A 20075-nucleotide genomic window follows, 5' to 3' on the forward strand; every position below is an offset into this window, starting at 1 on the left:
AGACTAACCCAAATGGCAGAGGAGGTCCAAAAGACCAATGAGGAGAAGGATGCCTTAAAAAGCAGAACTGGCCAAATGGAAAAGGAGGTCCAAAAGCTCACTGAAGAAAATAATGCCTTAAAAATTAGAAAGGAGCAAATGGAAGCTAACGACTCAATGAGAAATCAAGAAATTATAAAATGAAACCAAAGAATGAAAAATAGGACACAATGTGAAATATCATTGGAAAAACCACAGACCTGGAAAAATAGATCCAAAAGAGAGAATTCAAAAATTATTGGACTATCTGAAAGCCATGAGCAAAAAAGAGCCTAGACATCATCTTTCGAGTAATTATCAAGGAAAACTGCCCTGATATTCTAGAACCAGAGGGGGAAATAGAGACTTAAAGAATCCATTAATCACTTCCTGAAGGAGATCCCAAAAGGAAAACTCCTAGGAATATTGTAGCCAAATTACAGAGTTCCCAGGTCAAGGAGAAAATATTGCAAGCAGCCAGAAAGAAGCAATTCAAGTATTGTGGAAACACAATCAAGATAATGCAAGATTTAGCAGCTTCTACATTAAGGGATCAGAGAGCTTGGAATATGATATTCCAGAGAGCAAAGGAGCTGGGATTAAAACCAAAAATCACCTACCCAGCAAAACTGAGTATAATGTCTCAGGAGGAGAAAATGAACATTCAACGAAATACGGAGTGTTCCTAAAGTCTGAACACATAGGCAAAAATTCATATTTTCAAGAAATGAAATGAATGAAATTTTTATTTAATTGGAATATTAACAAATAACATCTTCAATATGATTTCCATCATTTGTGATGCAAAGGTTGATGCACTTTGCAAGATTCATGTGAACTCGATGCAATAACTCCACATTGCCATCAATTGCCTATGTGTCCAGACTTTAGGAACACCCTGCAGAGGACTTTCAAGCATTCTTGATGAAAAGATTGGAGCTGAATAGAAAATTTGACTTTCAAATATAAGAATCAAGAGAAACATGAAAAGGTAAACAGGAAAGAGAAATCATAAGGGACTTAGTAAAGTTGAACCATTTACATTCCTACATGAAAAGATGATATTTGTAACTCATGAGACCTTTTCAGTATTAGGGTAGTTGGAAGAAATACATACATATATATAGACAGAAGGCACAGGGTGAGTTGAAGATGAAGAATGATATCTAAAAAATAATATTAAGGGGTGAGAAGGGAAAGTACTGGGAGAAGGAGAAAGGGAGAGGTAGAATGGGGTACATTATATCACATGAAAGAGGCAAGAAAATGCTTTTACAATGGAGAAGAGGGTGAAGGTGAAAGGGAATGAGTAAACTTTACTCTCATCAGATTTAGCTTTAAGAGGGAATAACATACACACTCAATTGAGTATGGAAATCTATCTTACCCTACAGGAAAGCAGGCAGGAAGGGGATGGGGAGGGATGATAGAAAGGAGGGCTGATTGGGGGAGAGGGCAATCAGAAACACACACCTTTGAGGAGGGACAGGGTCAAAGGAGAGAATAAGAATAAATGGGGGGGATGGGATGGAGGGAAACATAGTAAGTCTTTCACAACATGACTATTATGGAAGTATTTTGCATAACTACACATGTATAACTTGTATTGAATTGCTTTCATTCTCAATGAGGATGGGTGGGGAGGGAGGAAAAGAGAGAATTTGGAACTCAAAGTTTTAAAAACAAATGTTAAAAATTGTTTTTACATGCAACTGGGAAATAAAGGCAATGGAGTATAGAAATTTATCTTGCCCTACAGGAAAATAGAAGGGAAGGGGATAAGAGAAGGGGAGGGGGTGATAGAATGGGGGGTATATTGGGGAAAGGAGTAATCTATATTCAGATTACTCCTTAGGGTGGGGGGAAGGGAGCGATGGGGAGAAAATTTGGAACTCAAAATCTTGTAAAAGCAAATGTTGAAAATTAAAACTAAATTAATTAATTAAAAAATGTTTATTGAATTTAGCCACTACCACCATTTATCTCCGCCCTCCCAAGTAACTGTCCCTTCTTCTTCTGGAATGTACATATTTTAAATATTCAAGATGGATTTCTGGTGCCAAGATGGTGGAGTGAGGAAAGAACCCTCTGAAGCCCTCCAAAATTCCCCTCCAAACAACTAGAAAACTTCCTCAGAATTGGTCTAGGAGCAGGAAAGCAGTTTACCAGCCCAGCAGTAAAGGTCTGTCTTACTGGGGTGGGAGGTGAACAAGGTCTAAGACCAGCAGCAACAGACAGCCTCACAGCAGGGGGCCTGCAGCAAGGCTCCAAGCTTGAGGCAACCCACCAGGGTGGCCCCACCCTCCTACAAACCAGCAGCCTCCTAGGCAAGTGAGCAGTCTGTGCCAGGCAGCAAGGGCCCACCCCAGGGACCCCACCCCAGCCCAACCACCAGGGAGGACTTGACTCCATTGTTTGCCAGTAGTGAAACCCCACCCCAGGGCTAGCCAACAGGCCCCCTGGGGCCTGCCAAAAGAGGGACCCTATTTCCATAGCAACCCAGCAACAGAGCCCTACCCCAGGGCTGACCACCAGCAAAGATTACTCCTCCAAGGCCTGCTAGCAGAGAGGCCCTGTTTCCATAGTAACCCAGTAGCAAGGCCACCCCTCCTGGGGCCTGCCAGCAGAGAAACCCTCTTTCCATAGCAACATAGTAACAAGGCCCCACCCCAGCTAAACCCATATCCATGGGAGGCCAAGAGGGAGGCCTACCTCGCCAGTACAAGCCAAAAGGGAAGTCAGTCCTCCAGAGAAAGCAAACAGCTAGGCTTTGAAGCCCACAGAAAACCACCAGTGAGACCCAGATCCCTAGAACAATAAATCTGGGACAGTGCAGAACAAGAGCCTAACTCTCTCTTAAAAACACCAAGTCACAAAATAAAGACAAAAAAATGGAGCAAACAAACAAAAACAGAAAAAGATCTTAACTATAGAAAGCTTTTATGGTGATAGGGAGGATCAAGGTGTAAACTTAGAAGAGGACAACAGTGTCAAAATGGCCACATGTGAAAAAAAAAATTAATTTGGTCTCAGTCCCAAAAAAGAATACCTGGAAGAGCTTAAAATGGATTTTAAAAAACAAATTAGAGAAGCAGAAGAAAAATTGGTAAAAGAAATGAGAGTAATGCAAGAGAATGATGAAAAAAGAGTCAATAGCATGGGAAAAGATATACAAAAATTTACCCAAAATAAAATAAGCCCCTAAAAATTAGAATTGGCCAAATGGAAAAAGAAAGTACAAAAGTTCACTGAAAAAAATAATTCTTTTTTTTCTTTTTTAAAACCTTATTTAATATTTTATTTTTCCCATTTATGTGTAAAAACAACTTTAGCATCTTTTTTTTCAAATTTTGAGTTCCAAATTCTCTCCCTTCTTCCCTCCCCCTCCCCACTGAGAAGGCAAACAGTTTGACATAGCTTATACATGTATAGTCATGCAAACATATTTCCATGTAAGTCATTCTGTGAAAGGAAACACTGACAAAAAACAAAAAAGAAAGTAAAGAAAAAAGTATCTTTAATCTGCATTCAGACTCTACCAATCCTCTCTCTCTCTGGAGATTGATAACACCTCTCAAGTCCAGCAGAATTATCTTGTGTTGCTGAGAATAACTGTTATTTGTGATAGAGCATCATACAGCTGACATTGTTTGAATATGGACTGAAGCATGCTATTTTTCATTTTCTTTAATTTTTTCTCTTTTATTCAAGTCTTCTTGTACAAAATGACTAATATGGAAGTGTTTTACATAATTGTACATATGTAACCTATATCTGATTGCTTACCATCTCAGGGAGAGAAGAAGGGACAGAGAGAGGGAGGGATAGAATTTAGAACTTAAAATCTTTAAAAAAAAGTTTAAAAATTGTTTTAACATATAATTGGGGGAAAATAAAATATGATGTATTTTAAAATTCAGAGTACTAATTTTATCTTTATATAATAAAATTCTGAGCAGCTTGAAACCTAAAATAGTAGTTTTTACTTTGTCCACTTCATTTTAATGTTGGCATTTAGTCATTTTTTCCTTGTGATTTTAAAGTATATCTACTTAATATAAACCAATATCACTTTTATTGCCCTAGGACAGACTTCATCTATTATGACGCCAACCTTAATTGGAGAGAGTAGCTACTATCATCCGAGGCAATTGCCTGACTCATCTCAAATTAACCTGAGTTTGTATTTTGAGAAAACATTTATTTTGATGCTCAAAATTAATGTTGACATGATCTTGTTATGCAAAGCCTTCAAATTTTCCTCAAACAAATATTAAAAGTTTTTGTCTCTGAAGCATCCATAAACAACAACTTAGATTTTGGTAACATAACAAAATTCAGTCAAAAAGGAACTTCTACATATAGTATCTTTTACCTAGCATATAAACTCATAGAATTGAGGACAGCCCAGATATGTGCACTTAGAAAACATTAAAGTAATATAGAAATGCCAGTCATTATTACATAGCGAATAATTTAGATAGTTTAGAGATAGAAATGTGTCTATATATGTATATAAGCATATTATATATGCATAACACACATATATACACGTGTCTAGACACATATATTACGCTTTCTCCTACAGAAAGAGCAAAGCAGAATTTGAGGAGAAAGGAGTCCCCCAGTAATCAAGCTAGTGTACAGTGGTTTCCTTCATTGATTGCTCATCCTCTCTCCTACCCATGCCATTTTTTTTCTAATATACACCTACTGCTTCCTATATAATGCTTCTCTTTCCCCCATTAATCTTTTCCTTATGCACTTTACAAAATATCAGCCCCCGTACTCTATCTGATCACACTTTTTTCCAAACATTCAAACATCTCACCCAAGAATCCTTAGGTCCTAATGAATCCATAAACTCTGAAAAAAAAGCGTTCCTATAATTGTTCTGATTTTCTTGCATTTCCACGATGAATATTTTCCTCCATGAAGACTTCTATAAATGCACCTGCAATTTCCTTTCTCCACCAAACTCCTGAAATTCTTGTTATTTGACATCATTTGTTTAACATTTAGCACTTCGTCCTTAGTCACACGTAGAGGCCCACATTAGCTGTATGAACTTTGACAATTCACTAAACCGCTTTGATTCTCTGTTTCCTCATCCAAAATTTAAGGTTTGCAATAGCAACTTAGAATCAGGTTATTACTACCAGAAATTAATGAAGGCTTATGCTTAAGGTAACCAAAAATTAATAGAGACGTTGCAAGGAAATGACAGAAATGGTACAGCCTGTCACTACAGGTTACTAACATGTAGTACCTACAGAACACCTAGCAAGACATGACCTAGAAGGTAAAACCATATATTAGAAGAGGGTATAAACTAACAGACGACAAATTCCCACACTACAAAAATAAACCTGAAAATATTCTTGTGAATAAAATCAATATACTGTACTGAAACCAGAGCATTATCACAAGACTGTTGCCCAAAACTACCCAGGTGAAAACACTAGTCAATAAAAATTTAGCCCTTTTAATAGATGTTGTCATATCAAATACTCACAATCTCCAAACTACATATAATGAAAAACTTTTAAAATATAGATACTTAGTGGAAGATACTAAACCTTGAGGGAACAGGATGAAGTACATATAATATTTGCCATCTGATTTTCTAATAGCGATGCCTTGAAGATGCTTTAAGTCACTCTACAGAAAAGGATCTTAAATCTTAATACTTCAAATTATAGAGAGTAGTTACTTTATCAACTTGGACAATAATCTACACATTAGACATAACAATACTTAGAATTAATATTTACATATGCCTTAGGGTTTGCAAAACATTTTTTATATACCATCTTATTTGATCTTCACAGCTCATTAAAATACTTGCTTTTATCACCCCCATTTTACAGAGGAAGAAACTGAGTCTGAAAGAGGTTAAGCAACTTGCTCAGAGCCACACAGCTAGTGAGTTTCTAAGGCAAGATTTGAACTCAATTCTTCCTGACACCAAGTCCAGAATTCTGTAAAAGTATCATAGCAAGATAATGATTTGTCCTCAATCCATTTCTATTTGAAATCCATGAGAAAAAAAAAGATGAATGAAAATATAGTGATAATAATATTTGCACTGCCTGCTTTAAAGTTATAGCATGTGGCTCAAAGCCTGAAAAAATCTGAAATTAGCTGTGGTGCAATGGATAGAGCACTGGGCTTGGAGTCAGGAAGACCTCAGTTCAAATCCAGCCCCAGACACTTACTAGCTAAGTAATTCAGGGCAAACCACTTAACTCCATTTGCCTCAGTTTCCTTATCTGTAAAATGAGCTGGAGAAGGAAATGGCAAACTGTAACAATCATACTTGAAGTTGCTGCTAAGGTGTAAGACCCAACAAGACTAGCAACAAGAGCTGCCAGCACAGGTTCTTTGATCTGCTTTTCTAAGAAATGCAACTGTAAGGTAACAATCTCACCTTAATCAAACATAGATAGATCATTCACTTAGTTCAGAGGGAAGGAAAAGCCAGCACCCTGAACTTCAGAGCAAACACAAACAGAAATTACAAACAGAGACAATATAAACAGATCAACATTTCTGTCTAATCAAATCACAACTGTGAAAGGCTTAGCTACTCGGATCAAGGCAGTGATTATCACAATTCCAAAGGACCCACAACAACGTTTTTTCTGGTTCTGCTCACTTCACTTTGCATTAGTTCATTTAAATCTTTCTAGGTTTTTCTGAAACCATTCTACTATCCTTTCTTATAGCGCAATAGTATTTCATCATGTTCAGCCATTTTACAATTTATGGGCACCCCCTCAATTTCTACTTATTTGCCACCACAAAAAGAGCTGCTATAAATATCTTTGTACAAATAGGTATTTTTCTTTTTTCTATGATCTCTTTGGGATACAGACTTAGTAGTGGTATTTCTGGGCCAAAGGGTATGCATAGTTCTATAGCTATTTTGGCATAGTTCCAAATTGTTCTCAAAATGATTAGACTACTTCATAACTCTACCAACAATGCACTACTGTCCCAATTTTTCCACATGCCCTCCAGCATTAGTCATTTTCCTTTTCTGCCAATTTGATAAGTGTGATGTGGCACCTCAGACTTATTTTGATTGGCATTTCTCTAATTAGAAGTGATTTAAAGCATTTTTTCATTTGACTATAGATAACTTTGGTTTCTTTTTCTGAAAACTGCTTGTTCATATCTTTTGACCATTTATCATTTGGGGAATGGCTCATATTTTTATAAATTTGGCTTGATTCCCTATATATTTGAGAGAAAGGCCTTTATCATTTATCAGCTATAAAAAAGGTTTTCCTGTTTTCTAATTTTAGTTACATTTTGTTTGTATGAAAGCTTTTTTAATATTATGTAGTTGAAATTATCCCTTTTACTTCCTGTGATCCTATCTCTTGCTTAATCATCAATTCTTCTCATCCACAGATCTGACAGGTACATTTTTCCATACTCCTCTAATTTATCCTTTATGTCTAAATAATTTATCTATTTTGACCTTATCTTGCTAGACAGTGTAAGATATTGGTTTATGCCTAGTTTCTTCCAAAGTGCTTTCCAGTTTTCCCAGGATATTTTTTTCAAATTGTGAGTTCTTACACAAAAAAAAATATGGATCTTTGGGTTTATCAAATACTAGATCACCATGGTCATTTACTGCTGTGTACTGTGTACCTAATCTATTCTACTGATCCACTACTCTATTTCTTAGCTAGTACCCGATTGTTTTGATGATTATCACTTTTTAATATGGTGTGAAATCTGGTACTGCTAAGTCACGTTCCTTCACATTTTTTCCATTGATTCCCCTGACATTATTGATCTTTCATTCTTCCAGATGAATTTTATTAATTTTTTCCAGTTCCATAAAATGTTTCTTTGGTATTTGATTGATATGGCACTGAATAAGTAAATGAACTTATGTAGAATTGCCATTTTTGTTATATTGACTCAGCCTTTCCATGAGCAATTAATATTTCTCTAATTGTTTAAATCTGTCTTTATTTGTGTAAAAAGTGTTTTTTAATTGTGTTCATATACTCCTTGGGTTTGCCTTGGCAGATAGACTCCCAAATATTTAATATTGTCTGCAGTTATTTTAAATGGAATTTCTCTTTCTATCCCTTCCTGCTGGATTTTGTCGGTAGTATATAGACATACTGATGATTAATGTGGGTTTATTTTATATCTTGTAACTCTGTTAAAATTAATTTTATCCACTGGTTTTTTAGTTGACTCTCTAGGGTTCTCTAAGTCTACCATCATAACATCTTCAGCGTGATAGTTTCGTTTCTTCGTTGACTATTTTTATTCTTTCAATTTCTTTTTCTTGTATTAAATAATAGTGGTAATAATGGAAATCCTTGCTTCACCCTGATCTTATTGGATCCCTTTACATCCTAAAAAATTATAAAGAACCTCAAGGAGCTTTGGTTTATGTGGATTCTATCTATAACTATTTACCATGTTAGAAATTAAAATATCTTAGTATTATTATGAAAATAGTTTTGACCTCACGGGCCTCCTAAAAGGGTCTTGGGGACCCCCATGAGTCACCAGGTCACATTTTGAGAACTAGTGCTCTAGAGCATCCAGAAGAGGACAACCAGAATGGTGAACTGGTAATGCCTAATCTGGAGGGAGAAGGGGAAGACTGGAGGGGCAGAGAGGCATCCAGAAGAGGACAACCAGAATGGTGAACTGGTAATGCCTAATCTGGAGGGAGAAGGAGAAGACTGGAGGGGCAGAGAGAGGGTTAGAACGGGGGAAGATATAATTGTCATGCCCAAATGTTTGGTGGACTGTCATGTGAAAAAGAGATTAGATTCATTTTGTCTGACCCCAAAGATTGAAAGTAAGGACACCGAGTAGAAATTGAAATAAGACTTGATGTCAAAGAAGAGTTTCCTCTCAATTACAATTGTCCAAAAGTGGGAAGGGCTGCCTCAGGAAAGAATAGGTTATCATTGAATATCTTCAAGGACAGGTTTTTCAGGTGTGATATAGTGAGGATTCCGTTTGAGGTGTGGTTTAGACTAGATTTCTGAATTTTCTCCTATCTTAGGAATTCTGATTCCTTAGCCAGTAAGTAGTTTCTACTAGTATTATTACCTTCACTTCTACCACCTCCCCCTCCCAGTAAACTGGTCTTTGCCCCCTGGGTCACTCAATTGTGATGGGTCAGCTTTTGCCTTTTCTGTCAAGGGCCTAGCTTCCCCTACCTCATCCCTCTATCTTCTAGCACATTTTAGCTACCCTATGGCTTTTCAAATCCCCTGTGTGTTGTTTTCCAGTATTAGAATGAAAGCGCCTTCAGGGCAGGCACTGCTATTGTGGTGGTTGTTGAGTCATTTCAAGTATGTCTGACTTTTCATGACCCCTTTTGGGATCTTTTTGGCAAAGACACTAGAGTGGTTAGCCATTTTCTTCTCCAGCCCACCTTACATATGAGGGAACTGAGGCAAACAGAGTTAAGTGACTTTCCCAGGGTCACACAGCTAGTTTGTCTGAGGCTGGATTTGAACTTGGGTCTTTCTGACTCCAGGCCCAGGTCTCTATCCACTGCAACACTAAACTGCCCTTTATTACATCTCTATCCCTAGATCTCAGCTCAGTTCATGACACAAAGTAAATGCTTAATAAATGTTTTATCTATCAATGAAGCACTGTTAAGTAGCAGTTGCCACAGGAGACCAGCAACAAACCCTATCTAGCAGGGACCATATGCCTGATATAGATTGTACTGCAAGAGAGTCCAGCAGGGAACAGACCCAGAGGGAGCAAGATGATGATATCACCAGAAGACAACAGAGGCCCTGCAGCATTAGAGGCACAGATTGTTCCTTTACACGGGTGGCCAGGCCACATGCATTCCCTAAATATGTCTTTCAACAAAAGCATCCTGACCCCAAGAATTCCCTACTTGAATACTCCTCTGCTTACATACCTTAGCCACATATGTTCCTATTATGTGCCTCTTCATTTATGTTCCTCATGTATGTGCACTGTTCTCATTGATGGCATATTTGTGAAAGATGGTGCCCCAGGTTCGTGGGAGCAATATTTCATCACTACTCTTCCTAATTGTTTCCTTAAATGCTTTCAATTTTTTATTAAGCACTCTAAATTGTTTCATTAAATCATATCTAACCATCCTCCAGGAAAGCAGGGCCTACCTGAACTATCGCCCTACTTCTCCCCAATTGAAATAGTCACCCCCTGCTTCTGACCTCCTTCAACAACAATGCTACTTGCAGCTGCTGTGGGGGTATAAACCCAATAACACCAACACACAGGAGGGCTGCTAGCACAGGTTCTTTGATCTGCTTTTCTAAAGGAAAGCAGCTTTAAAGGGGTCAACAATCTTACTTTAATTCAACGTGTGTGTGTGTGTGTGTGTGTGTGTGTGTGTGTGTGTGTGTATCATTTACTTAGTTCAGGGGAAAAGTCAATACCCTGAACTTCAGAGAAAATACAAACAGAAATCATATAAACAGAGCAGATACAAACAGCAAAGACCAACAGACAGGGCTTCCAACTGTCTGACCAAAAGCAATACATACATAGTTACTAGAGAGAGAAGCACCAACATCTGGGTTTTTCAAAGCCGGGGGGCTCCTTAGTGTCTACTCAGAGTCTCATCTGGCTAAAACACAGGAACACTCTTCCCATGAGTGAGCCCCCAAGCAAATGCTAATCTCCAAGTATATATACCCTTCTTCAGAGCCAGAGGGCATCACAACCCTCCTGACTCAGGCTCATGTGACTCAGGCTTCTGTGTGACCCAGGGTCAAAGCAGGTCACATAGACCTATTAATGGGTGGGGAAGATCTTCAAATTGTATTAACATTACACCTCCAGATACCATTCTCCAACCAGAATGAAGGGCAAACAACAACAACCTCCAAGAAGTAAATCCATTCAGCTTTGGAGCTCTTCCTGGAATGTAGGCATCCTGATTGGTGAGTGAATAAAAGTCATTCAAACCACCTTATCTAGCCTATCCCAGATCATGTTTCATATCACATCCAACCATTTACAAGGAAATCACAGCCCACAAAGCTATCTTGCCATCTACCTTGCTGCCATTCACGTACCTCCCCCATGTCTCCTCTTCCAATTCTTGCTCTGAGAATACTAACTAAATCAGTGCTAACTATTGCTACTCTAAAGAACTTGACAGCTGAGCTGCCCTGGAGCTCCACTCACATTTCATGTAACTCCCCAATCCCAAACCTCCTTCCCTAGCTATCCCTGCCCTTTATGTGCTATCTTCCTCTATTAGAATATAAGTTCCTTGGAGCTTAGATCTAAAGATGGGGCTCACCTCAGAGGCCATCTAGTTCAAACACCTCATTTCATAGATAAGGAAACAGATCTAAAGATATTAAATAACTTGCCCTTAGTCATACATGTATTATCAGAGGTCAGATTTGAACCAGGTTCTCTGGCTTCAGAACCAGTGCTCCTTTCATTGTGCCATGCTGGCTCTTCTTCCTAGGGATTGTCCCACTTTTGTATTCATACCCTCTGCACCTGACACTGAATAGGAACTTAATACTTTTTTCATTCATTCTTTCATGAACCATGTGCTCTGACTGGGAGCTAGTGAACTATCCTTTGTTTTTAAGCAGACACTCAACCACAATGTACCTTGAACCTCTAACAGCTTACCTGGAAGGACCCACACGTGAAATGCAAAATGGCCCCAGGTGCTATGAAGGGCCATTGTATGGATCACATGAAAACTTCCGTGAAAGCCCTATATAAAAATATAAATTATAATGTTCTGATCTCACCCTCTGTACTATAAACCCTTTAAGAGAATGGTCCATGCCTTAAAGTTCTTTATATCCCCCAGTGCCTAATACACTACCTTACATGCAGTGTGAGATCAATAAATACTTGTTGAATCAAACTGAATTAAATTGTTCTTGACATTGAGTCTGGCCCAGTGCCTCTCTGCGTATCCCAGAGAGGCCCAAAGACTCAAGTTACAATGGCAGCTGCTTACTTCCCGGTTCACAGCTAGTCCTAAGAGACTAGGTGTTTTGTGGCAGGGAATCAGCTTTGTGGAATTCGATGGGATGGGAATAGAATAGGCAAGCTTATCTGCAGCCATTGCAAGTATCTTTGCCAAAGAGTCAAGCCAAACCCCTAGTTGTACACATGCCAAAAGGTGCAGAGAGCCTGGAATGGGCCTGAGGGACTGGGCTAAAGTGGGCTGGGGAGGGGAGGAGGGGCTCACTTCCACCCAGGAGAGCCAAAGACAAGGGTTGTGCCTTACAAAGGTGGGGCTGCCCCCTCTCCTCCCCCTCCCAGGGTCCTGCTCTTCACTTTCCTTTCTCACAAATCCCTTATCTAACCTCATCTCCCCCTTGCCCATTTGCCTTTCTGCTGAGCTGCATGGCCTAGAAATGCTGGGTGTTTCTGTTAATGCTGCAGCTGCTTCTCCACCCAAAGTCTGATCTAGAATCAAGTTTTCCACCAAAAAAAAGGAAGGGGAAAAAAAAGAAAAAGACAAAAAAAATCCCTCTAGATTTATCTGTGTGAAATGCCAATAACCTTGTGATCTTCAGAAAACACATGCAAGGCTCCCCAGCCCCAAGCCCGCCTCATCCCCGTGACCCCAGTAATGAGGTTTACACATTAACTACTGTAAAGAGGAACAGAGCTGGAGAAATGTAAATAATGGGAATAATAATACTGTTAAGAATAGACAATGGCATTTGTTTAAAAAAAAGTCAATCCCAAAAGACTTCTTTTGCTTTTCTTTTTTTTTTCCCTTTTTTAGGGGTGGGGCGTTGAGGAGGGGAGAAACCCAGATAGAATCTTATGTCAGTTAAAGAATCTCACTTAGGTGATACCAAAGAATTTGCTGAGATCAACAACAAATGTATGGGAGTCTTCCAGATTTGTGAAATGTATGTCAAGTATTTCCTCAAACTAAAATCTGCTTACTGAAATCATATTCTGATGCCTCTTGATGGCATGACCCTTAGTTCTCCAATTGTGTGCTCATGGAGCACATGCGCTAGGAGGTCCTACTAAGAATGAGAGGATTTAGGTGGGCCCAGGATGTAATATTGCTGACTAAATGTCAGTCACAGCAAGTCCAAAAAGGCTTTTCCCAAGCCTGGCTAAGTCATGATGGAAACTACAGCCAGAATAACAACTATAGCAAAGTTGATGAGCATTTATATACCCCTACAACTTAATGGGCTTGAAAAGTGCTTTATAAACATTAGTCCATTTTATCTTCATAATAACTCTAGGGGGTAGGTAGAGTACTATTCCCTCTTTAACAGATGAGGAAACTGAGGCTGAAAGAGGTTGTGACTTGCCCAGGATTGCACAGCTAGTAAGTTTCTGGAGCTGAATTTGATCTCAAACCTTCCTGACTCCAAGTCCAACATTTTTATCCAGTGTGCTACCTCGATAGACCACCTAATAAGTTACAGAGCTATTATCATTTGGGTCAGTGTGGTGAGTACCCAATCCAGGGAATTATAAAAGTGTTCCTTAGTAATGCTCCCTTGTGGCCACACATACTTGTGGCCTACAAATTTGGCTGCTTTTCCTGAAACCCTGACTAACCCTTCGCTTTCTTCTAAATAATCAAATAAATAAGAGAGAAGGAAAATTACTTGGAATTTATTACAAGCTAAAAATTTAACAACATATAATTTGTACAATGTCACTAAACTCTTTATTGAAAAGGACTTTTTCAAAGAATCAGGCTGATTAAGAATTGAAATTCTTTTAATTCTCCTCTAACTAGATCAATAATAATTGATGTTTAGTTCTACATTATGAGTTTCTAATTTATAAACCCTACAATATTAGAGTAATTTGTCCTGTAGTAGAAAGATTATTGGGGCTGGAAACCAAAAGCCTTAGGTCCTTGTCCTTGACCAAATGATTTTAGACAACTCATTTTAACTTTAATCTATCCCTCTTTCTCCCTTTCCTCACCCATAAAGTTAATGGTTTGGACCAAATAATCTCCAAGGAAACTTCCAGCCCTAAAGTTCAATTTTTTTAATCTAAAGCATTTTTTATTTAAAGTTTTTTATCTAAAATTGTTCTAACTTTTTTTTAGAATCAGATCTGTTATTTCATTGGTATTAGAAGTTTCACACAAAGTTCTATCAATACAGATAACTGACCACACTCCAATTTATAATCTTAGAGACTTGCCTAGGGGAACTTAGAGGTTGTGACTGGTCCAGAGTCACACAACCAATATGTGTCAGAATTAGGACTTGAATCCAAATTTTCTTGACTCTGAGGCTTTCTATCTCCCACATAAACCATGCTATCTTTCTTTCCTTGGAAAAGGAACCTAAGGTGAAATAATTTAAGCTGAATCACATTTTCCCATACAAATATTATCATAATATGGGGCAAAATTCTTGACCAGATCTCTTGCAGTAAGCTTTGGGGGAAAAAATTTCGGTATAGAAAACATGGAGAACTCAAGACAGAAAAAGTAAAGCAAACCAGCTTTATTGAGGAGACATACTCACAATCAAGAAGTCAGGGACTATAGAAATAGATGTCTGCTGGGAAGCAGTGGAAAGGTTCATCCCACTAGGGCCTCAAATAGAATTGAGAACCAAAACTTCTTATTTTGGTTGAACAGGACCAGGTATTATGGAAAGGAAGCAGAAGAGCCTAGACCTGAGGACTAATGATGATTTATGCTTATACTGAGAAGTGAGAGAGAGTTGGAAATATCTGGAGAATTGGAGGCTATTTGATATGCAAACCCTTGGCCATTGGGAAAGGGTTTTTTGACCATTACTAGTGGTTTTATTCGGATAGCCTTACTCAGGAGATTTTCAGTTCCCCAGAGCTTCTTCATTTATTAGGCTAGGGAAAGACTACTGAATTCTACAGAGGTCTAATTCCCCCTTTTTTACAGAAATAAAACATAGCATACTTAAGCATAAGCTATAGATTATATATTCATATACAGTATAAAAATATATGATGTATGAAATGTCATATATACTTTAGATATCCATATATCATATAACATATGATTTATAAAACATTACATATATACCAATTAGTTTGATTCAATAAGCCCCCCAACCCAATGAAAGGAATTCCCTATACCAATGAAATAAAATGTTTAGTACCTGTAACTTTCCCTATCTCTAACAAAGTAATCATTTATAAAATTTAATTTACTTAAATGATCCCAAGAAAAGGACCTTTGGGACTCAAAAACAAATGGAAGACCTGTGGAGTAGAGCCAAGATGCAAACACCAGGATCCAGAAAAACACTGATGAAAAAAGAACCACAAGGCTACAGGAAGATTCCTGAAGCCCAGAACCAAATGCATCTGAAACCTGCTGGTTGGGTAACTGTGCTTGTGTACTTTCTGCTAAAGTACCAAAAGTAATTGTGAGAGTCACAATACCAAAGTCATCATATTCTCTAACTTAGCAGAAATCTTGCCTAGTTAGTTCATTTAATTATAGCACTGGGGATATGAGGCCAAGATGGTAGAATCAATCATCTATAAGCAGATTAACTCTCTAAGGGGAAAAAACTGTTTCTTGGCTACAGACTACATTCTATACCCCTAGTTCTGACCATTGGTCATAAGACAGAACAAGAAAATGTGGATGGTCTAAGGGCAGGCCATCACTTCTAGTACAAAAAACTCAGTGTTATGCCCAGCTCATGGTGAGTAATTCATATTATCTTTCTACACAAAGGACAGATGGCGGCAACTGGGAGCACCATATTTTCATTTCAGAACACCATGGAAAGCTTACAGACTCCTAAAGTGGATGATAACCCTCCACCTTTGTTCTTCAAAAATGTAATCTTTGGGGTGAAATACTGAGAAGCATAAAATTTATCAAATGCAATATTTATATGATTATTCAGCCTAGAAAACTGGTTTTTTTCTCCTCTTCTTATAACTCTCTAGAGAAACCTCAAACAAGACTGAAAAGTCTCTTCAGCCTAGTGATGTCCTTGCATATGTTTTTAATTTTCTACCTATATCACATTATCTTTGTGGGGAAAATACTTTGAAAACCTTAAAGTGGGATAGACATAAAATTATTATTTCTCAAACCCTAAGATCAAATGATCAAATGTCCTATTGGAAGTCTTACAGTAAAGATTGCTACAGTATAAAATACAGATAAATGTATTATGTACATTTATAAATGTACAATGTACATTTATAAATGTAAACTATAGGTAATATTTATACCAAGTTTGTTGCTGTTATTGTTTCATGAAAATAACATAATGGGAGGATTACCCAAAATGTTTCTCTGATTTCAATCTCTGCTTTCTGTTAACTCTATGTGATGTCTCCTGGAGTAGCCCTTGGAACCAGAGAAGTATCCTTGATGCTTTATCAAGAATCATAGGATTTCAGAATCAAAAGACCCTTCAGGGACCATACAATCCAACTAATTCCTGGAGAACAATACTTTCTGCAATATACTGAAGGTAGTGTGGTGGAAGAAAGAAAGGAAAGAAGAAAAAAGGAAAGAAAGAAAAAAGGAAAGAAAGAAAGAGAGAGAGAAGGAAAGAAAGAGAAAGAGAGAGAGGAAGGAAGGAAGGAAGGAAGGAAGGAAGGAAGGAAGGAAGGAAGGAAGGAAGGAAGGAAAAGAAAAGAGAAGAAGAAAGGAGGAGGAAGCAAAAAAGGAGGGAAGGAAAGAAGGAAGGAGGGAGGGACGACTGGTTCTAGAGTCAGAAGACTGGGATTCAAATCCTGTCTATGGTGCTCATTACCTACATGATCTTAGCAAGGTCATTTAACCTCCTCAGGCCTCACTTTCATCATTGGTAAAATGAGAGGATTTCAGATAGCTTTTGAGATTTGGATTTCAAATAATCTATGTCTTGATCTTATAATCCACTGAATTGTTATCCAGCCTCTGCCCAAAGACCTCAAAAAAGAAAGCTGCTACCTACCAAGGCAGCCCATTCCGCTGTGGGGCAGCTCAAACTGTTAGGTGGTGTTTCATTAAGCCTGATTCTTCCTCTTCACAACTTCTCCCCTCTGGTCTGAACAATGAATGCTGGAGCTAAGCAGAACAAGCAGAACAAGTCTACCCCTCTTTACATATGACAGCCCTTCTGAAGAAACCTGAAGATGCTTTTCCATGAGGTCAATCTCCGAAGGAACCATGTACCCACTCATTTCTGAAGCTCCATGTTATGGAAATTGAAATCTGCTCAGTGACTAGTGAGAAAGCAAATTAAATCCAGTCCCTTTAAGTCAACTAACAAGTGACACCATCAAAGACTGAATTGCTGAGCTTGATTATCTCCAGGGCTAAACAAAGCAAGTGAACCTTGGGGCAATTCCTCCCCCCAGGACATTCACTGGCATCTTGGCTTTGGCATGTACTGAGCTAAATACTGCTGAACTAGTATCAAGCTTTGCCAAAGAGATTAAAAGCCGAAACTGAGTTAAAAGCAAACTCTGTTATAAATTCTTGACAAACATTGGAATTCTGTCACATCTTGCGATACAAAAAAAGAAAAAAAATATTTCTAAGTTAGAAAAAAGTAAGCAGTATTCCCCATTTCTGCTGAATGTCTTCCCCTGTCATGCAAAGAAAGAGTCTTGTGATTTTCAAAAAGTGTGATAAGGTTGAAGAGAGAAAGTCACATATATTCTCTAAAGTCATGCTGATGAATAGACTTGATGAGCTCAAAACTTGGTGGACATGCTTTCTCTCCTATTCAACCTCAGCCCTCGCACTAGGGGATTGCAACATATATATTGATACTCTCTCAAGTATCCAATATTCCAAATTCCTTAATCTATTCAGTTCCTATGATATAGTCCTCCATTCCACCTCAGCTATACACAGAGGTGATTACATTCTTGATTTTGCCATCACCCACGTATTCCTCTTCCATCTATATGAACTCCAAAATTCCTCTAGGATTTAAACTTTTTTGTCATTGTTTAGTTGTTTTTCAGTAATGTCCAACTCTTCATGATCCCTTTTGGGGCTTGCCATTTCCTTCTCCAGCTCATTTTACAGATGAGGAAACTAAGGCAAAGGGGGTTAAGTGACTTGCCCAGGGTCACACAGTTAGTAAGCGTCTGAGGCCAGATTTGAACTCAGGAAGAGGAGTCTTCCTGACTCCAGGCCTGGCACTTTATCCACTGCACTGCTTCCTTATAATCATTTGCCATTCCATATTTGCCTCTGTCTTATGACCTCTACCCCCGTTTTTCATCCTCTCCATAACCTCCAATCCCTTCACCCCTCAATTCCCAGGCTATTTGCCATGAGTTCTCTCTTCTCCCCTGCTCATTTCACATTATTCAAATATCTTGCCAAATTATCTTCTTCCCTCCCATCTAAAATGAAGAAGTAACCCTTCTCCTTGCCAAGGCTAATCTTTCTATGTGCAACCTTGATACTATTCCATCTCATAGTCTTTATCAGATTTTCCTATAGTTTTCCCACCCTCTTACTACTCTTCAATTTCTTCCTATCTCCTGGCTGCCTACAAGAATACCCATATCTCCCCCATCCTTAAAAATCCCTCACTTAACCCAGTCAACCCCACTAGCTGCTATCCATATCTCCCCACTTTCATGGCTAAACAAGAAAGCCATGCCTCCACGTCCTCTCTTCTCACTTCTAAACCCTCTGCAGTCTGATTTTCAACCTAATCATTCAACTCAAACTACTCTCTCCAAAGTTATCCCTGATCTCTTGATTGCCAAATCTAATGGTCTTTTCTCAATTCTTACATTCTTGACCTCTCTGCAGGCTTTGACACTTATCATCCTCTTCTTCTGGCTACTTCTTGCTTTCTAAGTTGTCATAAAACTGCTCTACTCTGTCCTGGGTCTCCTCTTATTTTTTGACCATTCATTCTCAGTCTCTTGTGATGAATCTTGTCCTTCAAGGCTCTGTCCTGGGCCTCATCTCTCCTGCCTTTATACAGTCTTACTTGGAAATCTCATCAGCAGCTCACTTGAGTTCAATTATCATCTCTGCACAGATGATTCCAGATCTACATATCCAGTCTTAGTATCTCTACTAAACTACAATCACACATCACCAAATGCCTATTGGATGTCTTGATCTAGATGCCCCATAGACATCAACTTCAACATGTCCAAAACAAACTCTTCTCTTACCTAAGCCTCTTCCTAAATTTCCTATTACTTAGTCAAGGGAATCACTACACTGCCAGTCACCCCAGGTTCACAATCTCTGTCATCCTTAATTTCTAACTTCCACTTCCAACCCCATATAATCAATCTGTTGCTGAGTTTTGTCATTTTTACCATCACATGTCAGATATACGTGTGTGTGTGTGTGTGTGTGTGTGTGTGTGTGTGTGTATGTGTATACTCTCCCCATTGCAGTCCATCCTCCACTCAGCTATCAAAGTCATCATCCTAAAGTGTTGATTTGTCCACAAAAGCTCCTTATTCAGTAAACTCCAGTGGCTTCCTATTACCTTCAGGATAAAGTATGAAATTCTCTGTTTGGCTTTTAAAGTCTGTCAGGATCCCCATACCAAGACCACCCTTCTCTTTTTACTCCTCTCTTTTTACTATTAGGAGACACTGTTTTCCAGAGCTAAGGTCCAGCAAGCAAGCTGTGCCCTGAGCTTGACATAACAACAATCCTTTGCACTCACCTGATGAACTCTGCTGCAACCAAATCATAGAACTGATGGTCCCTGAGCTTGGGCAAGCACCAACAGGTATAACAGACGTGAAGCCCTGCTATGAATGAATGTTCTGTCGCTAGACAACCTTGCTTCACTGTTGCTGTTCTGCCTCACCACTGTTGCTACCCTACACCGTTGGATTCTTTGTCTAGCCAGAAATACATAAATCAAGGTTTAGCCCCACTGCCTTGGGTCTCCTATTAAATAAAGAAGACCCTGGTATATGTGTCTAGTTTCCCTCTTCCAACACAATAAAGAAAGCTTTTGGCTTTTAATCTGTGTGGGCTCTTTGGTAATTTTGGAGCTAACAGTGGTTGCAAAACCTCTATGACTCTTTGGTCATTTGTTACCAGAATTGATAAGCCCTTC

General features: G+C 38.6%; 1 protein-coding gene across 1 annotated transcript in view; it reads right to left on the reverse strand.

Moving 5' to 3' along the window:
• Window positions 1–20075, reverse strand: part of CNBD1 (cyclic nucleotide binding domain containing 1) — a 593156-nt gene that overhangs the window by 506142 nt on the left and 66939 nt on the right. Inside the window, 1 exon segment of the mRNA XM_036742093.1 lies at window positions 11245–11267. Within this exon segment, the coding sequence (XP_036597988.1) occupies window positions 11245–11267 (23 nt within the window).

This window comes from Trichosurus vulpecula, chromosome 1, assembly GCF_011100635.1.
Source record: "Trichosurus vulpecula isolate mTriVul1 chromosome 1, mTriVul1.pri, whole genome shotgun sequence".
Lineage (NCBI taxonomy): Eukaryota > Metazoa > Chordata > Mammalia > Diprotodontia > Phalangeridae > Trichosurus > Trichosurus vulpecula.